Raw genomic sequence first — 3,223 nt, 5'->3', positions numbered from 1 at the left:
AAATCGTCCACTTTGCTCGTGCGATTCTAATTATGAGAACCGGCCCCCCTCCCCCGCTTTTTAACCCCCGTCCCCCACTCACCACCATGGCCCCATCTTTTGGCTTAAGGCAACCCTAAGTTGACTTTTTTCTTATTTTGTGTATGTTGGCAGGGCAGCTAATTAAATATAAACAATGTCTGAGTGCCTACGGTTATTCCAGGATAGTGGCTACACACGTTTGCCGGGGAAACCTGGTCCTCCTTGAAAACCAGGCCTCCAGGGGGACCCGGGCCGCAGGGGGGAGCAGGGCTGCAGGGGGAGCAGGGCTGCAGGGGGGACTGGCTGGGCTTGGACCTGTTTGAGGGGAAGTGGTGGGGGCAGCTCTGGGCTTGAGTGGAGGTGGGAAGAGGGCACTGGTGTGATGTTGCGAGTTTGGGAATCTCGGGTGTGTCCAGAGTCACCTGTGGGGCACACAGGCTGGCTGACCTTCTGAGCATGAGGAGCAGCGCCACCGGGTGGCGTGGCGGAAAAGCCATCCAGGCCAGTCTAGGGGGCCTATCAAATTGTCGAGGGTGTTGCCCCGGCTGGTTTGGCTCAGTGGATGGAGCGTCTGCCTGCGGACTGAAGGGTCCCAAGTTCAATTCCAGTTAAGGGCACATGCCTGGGTTGCAGGCTCGATCCCCAGTAGGGGCGTGCAAGAGGCGGCCGATCAATGATTCTCTCATCATTGATGTTTCTATCTCTCTCTCCCTCACCCTTCCTGTCTGAAATCAATAAAATTATATTTTTTAAAAAATTGTTGAGGGTGGCCCAGGTGTAACCTGGCACAGGGTAGCAGTCTGGGAGGTGAGGCAGGACCCTCAGGCCTGGCTCCTGACAGAGGGACCACTGGAGTGAGCAGGGTCTTTGCCGTGGGTGTTGGTCAGTGTGGTGAGCAGAGCCCACCACCTGGGCCTGCAGCTGGACTGCAGGGGTTCTGGCTGACCGAGAGATGCCCGTGTCCCCCAGCCGGCCCCACGAGCCCCAGCCGGAGAGGGTCCCAGAGTGCGCGCCCTGGGCGGACCCGGTCTTCCTGCTCCCCAGGTGGGGTCCAGCCTGCACCTGGAGAGGCAAGTTGGCCGCCCAGGAGCACGAGGCCCACTCAATGCCCTGACCTGAGACCCCGCCCCAGCGGCATGTCTGCTTCTGCGCCGTCCAGAGGGACCCACGAGGCTCCTTTCCGCCACTGCTTTCCAGAGGGAGGCATCTCCTGTCCCAGGAGACGTGCACGTGCTGTCTGTCACACAAACAAGCGCGGGCGTTGTAACATGGGCTGCGGTGTATTTTTCTCAGTCATCCACTAAATTAATTTCTAAATAATCCCACTGCAATGGAAGTGCAATTGTGGGCTGAATTGCAAGGACACAGGTTATAATGTAGGAATTTCTTCAGAGTTATATGAGAAGCTGGAAAAATCATTTACAACGAAACCCTGCATGTGTGAAAATCAAAATTAATTACCTTAATCGAATGAAAGCTCATATAATTTGGTAGAAAAAGTTAGAATGAGCCAGTGCCCTGAGAACATACATCATATCGATCCCAGGAAACGGACGCGGCACAGCCTCCGGGAGCTGTTGGGGCCGCGCCGCGGGAGGAGCTGGCCGAGGGCGCAGCGTGTCCGGCCCGTGAGGCCGTGACGAGAGGCGCGTTGAGCTCATTGCCCTGGTTCGCTGCGCACACTTGGGAGCTTCACCTTTTATTTTTCAGTCGCAGCTACACTCAGTGTCGTTTTGTTCTAGTTTCAGGTGCACAGCACAGCAGTTAGTCAAGCTTACACTTCACAGGGGGGTGCGTGCCCGCCTAGTACCTTAATAGTTGGGTAGCTACATCTTTTCTTTAGCAAAACCACATTCGAGGTTCAGTAACCATTGGTCCTATTGGAGGGTCGGGACCTGCGTTGCCCACTCACCTTGGAATTTTATCCCAGGTTTGTGGTTGGGCGTCAGGGAGGGTCAGAAATCCCTGAAAATGACCTTGAAATGCGAAGGCTCTCTCTCTGAGGAGGGACCGGCATCTCCCCCTTTCATTTCTCCAGGTTGTGTTCTTTTGTTGGGGGAGGGTTGAGGAAGCCCTGGATTTAAAGTGTCAAACAAACAAAAAGACCCAGGAGGGTCCCGGAGAGCCCCTGCTAGGGCAGAGCTGTGGGCGCAGCGCCTGGCTCCAGGGCCTGGCCCTCAGCCCCGATCACGACCTCATGCTGCTCAAGTGTGAGCAGCACACGTTAGCGTGGCAGGGCTCCGGGTTTGGGGTTTGTGGATGGGCGTGGCGGGAGGACGGGCGGGGGCCACTGGGGAGGGCAGCCGAGGAGCACCCGGGACAGCGACCCATCCATGTGGTGTTGGTGAGTAGAGAGGAAGGACACGGCCCTGCAAACCCTTTTCCAATAGGACACACTGCTCCGACTGCCCACTCACCGACCGCCTGTCCCCGCAGGTGCACAGCAAGGACAAGAAGTATGTGTGCAAGCTGTGCAGCCGGGTGTTTATGTCGGCCGCCAGCGTGGGCATCAAGCACGGCTCACGGCGCCACGGCGTGTGTGCCGACTGCGCAGGCCGTGGCGCGGCCGGGCCGCTGGATGGTGTTGGGGCCGTGGGCTCCCCTGAGCTGTTCTCCAGTGACGGGCCCTACCTGGAGGACCCCGACGACCCTCGCGGGGACGGCGAGGAGGAGCTGGGTGAGGACGAGGATGATGGCCTGGCCCCTGAGGACGCGCTGCTGGGGGAGGACAAGGAAGACGAGGACTCGCCTCGGGGGCCCCGCAGCCCCTTGGGGTCGGCTGGCAAGGACTTTGCCTGGATCTCCTAGGCCCTGGGCCGGGCACCGGGTGTGGTGGCTGTGCCACCCCTCCCCCCTGTGTGTGCATGCTTAGGGGTCTCCCTTGCCCAGGGAGGGGCCATCTTGAGCCCCGCAGCCCCCTCCTTCCCGGCCCCTTTGTTTCTGCTCCTGCCCCCTAGACAATACCCGAGGGCCAGCCCTGGTGGTCTTGGGGAGCAGGTGGTGGCCCCCGCCACAGGGGCCTCTGGGATCAAACACGAAGTTGGTGGGGTACGGGGGAGGGGTCCCACCTATCATCTTTGGTGGGTCAGAGGGTCCCCACAGGTGCGTGGTGGGAAGACGCAGCAAAGGGCCTTCGGGACACATGATGGCATAGTGGCCAGGTCAGGTCAGCACTGCTTGGGTGGTCGGGTGTGGCCCCGAG

At 59.5% G+C, this 3,223-nt stretch overlaps 1 protein-coding gene across 4 annotated transcripts in view; it reads left to right on the top strand.

Annotated features, from left to right (window-relative positions):
- The window catches only part of ZBTB46 (zinc finger and BTB domain containing 46), a 27,593-nt gene extending 24,683 nt beyond the window's left edge, over window positions 1-2,910 (top strand). For all 4 annotated transcript variants that reach the window (XM_023745548.1, XM_023745549.1, XM_023745547.1 and 1 more), the window contains one exon: window positions 2,458-2,910. In XM_023745548.1, coding sequence (XP_023601316.1) covers window positions 2,458-2,829 — 372 coding nt within the window. In that variant the 3' untranslated portion in view covers window positions 2,830-2,910. The remainder of the gene's footprint in view (window positions 1-2,457) is intronic.
- The last annotated feature ends 313 nt before the right edge of the window (window positions 2,911-3,223 follow it).

Source organism: Myotis lucifugus, unplaced genomic scaffold (genome assembly GCF_000147115.1).
Source record: "Myotis lucifugus unplaced genomic scaffold, Myoluc2.0 scaffold_555, whole genome shotgun sequence".
Classification (NCBI taxonomy): domain Eukaryota; kingdom Metazoa; phylum Chordata; class Mammalia; order Chiroptera; family Vespertilionidae; genus Myotis; species Myotis lucifugus.
This window is presented reverse-complemented; position numbering and strand designations above follow the sequence as displayed.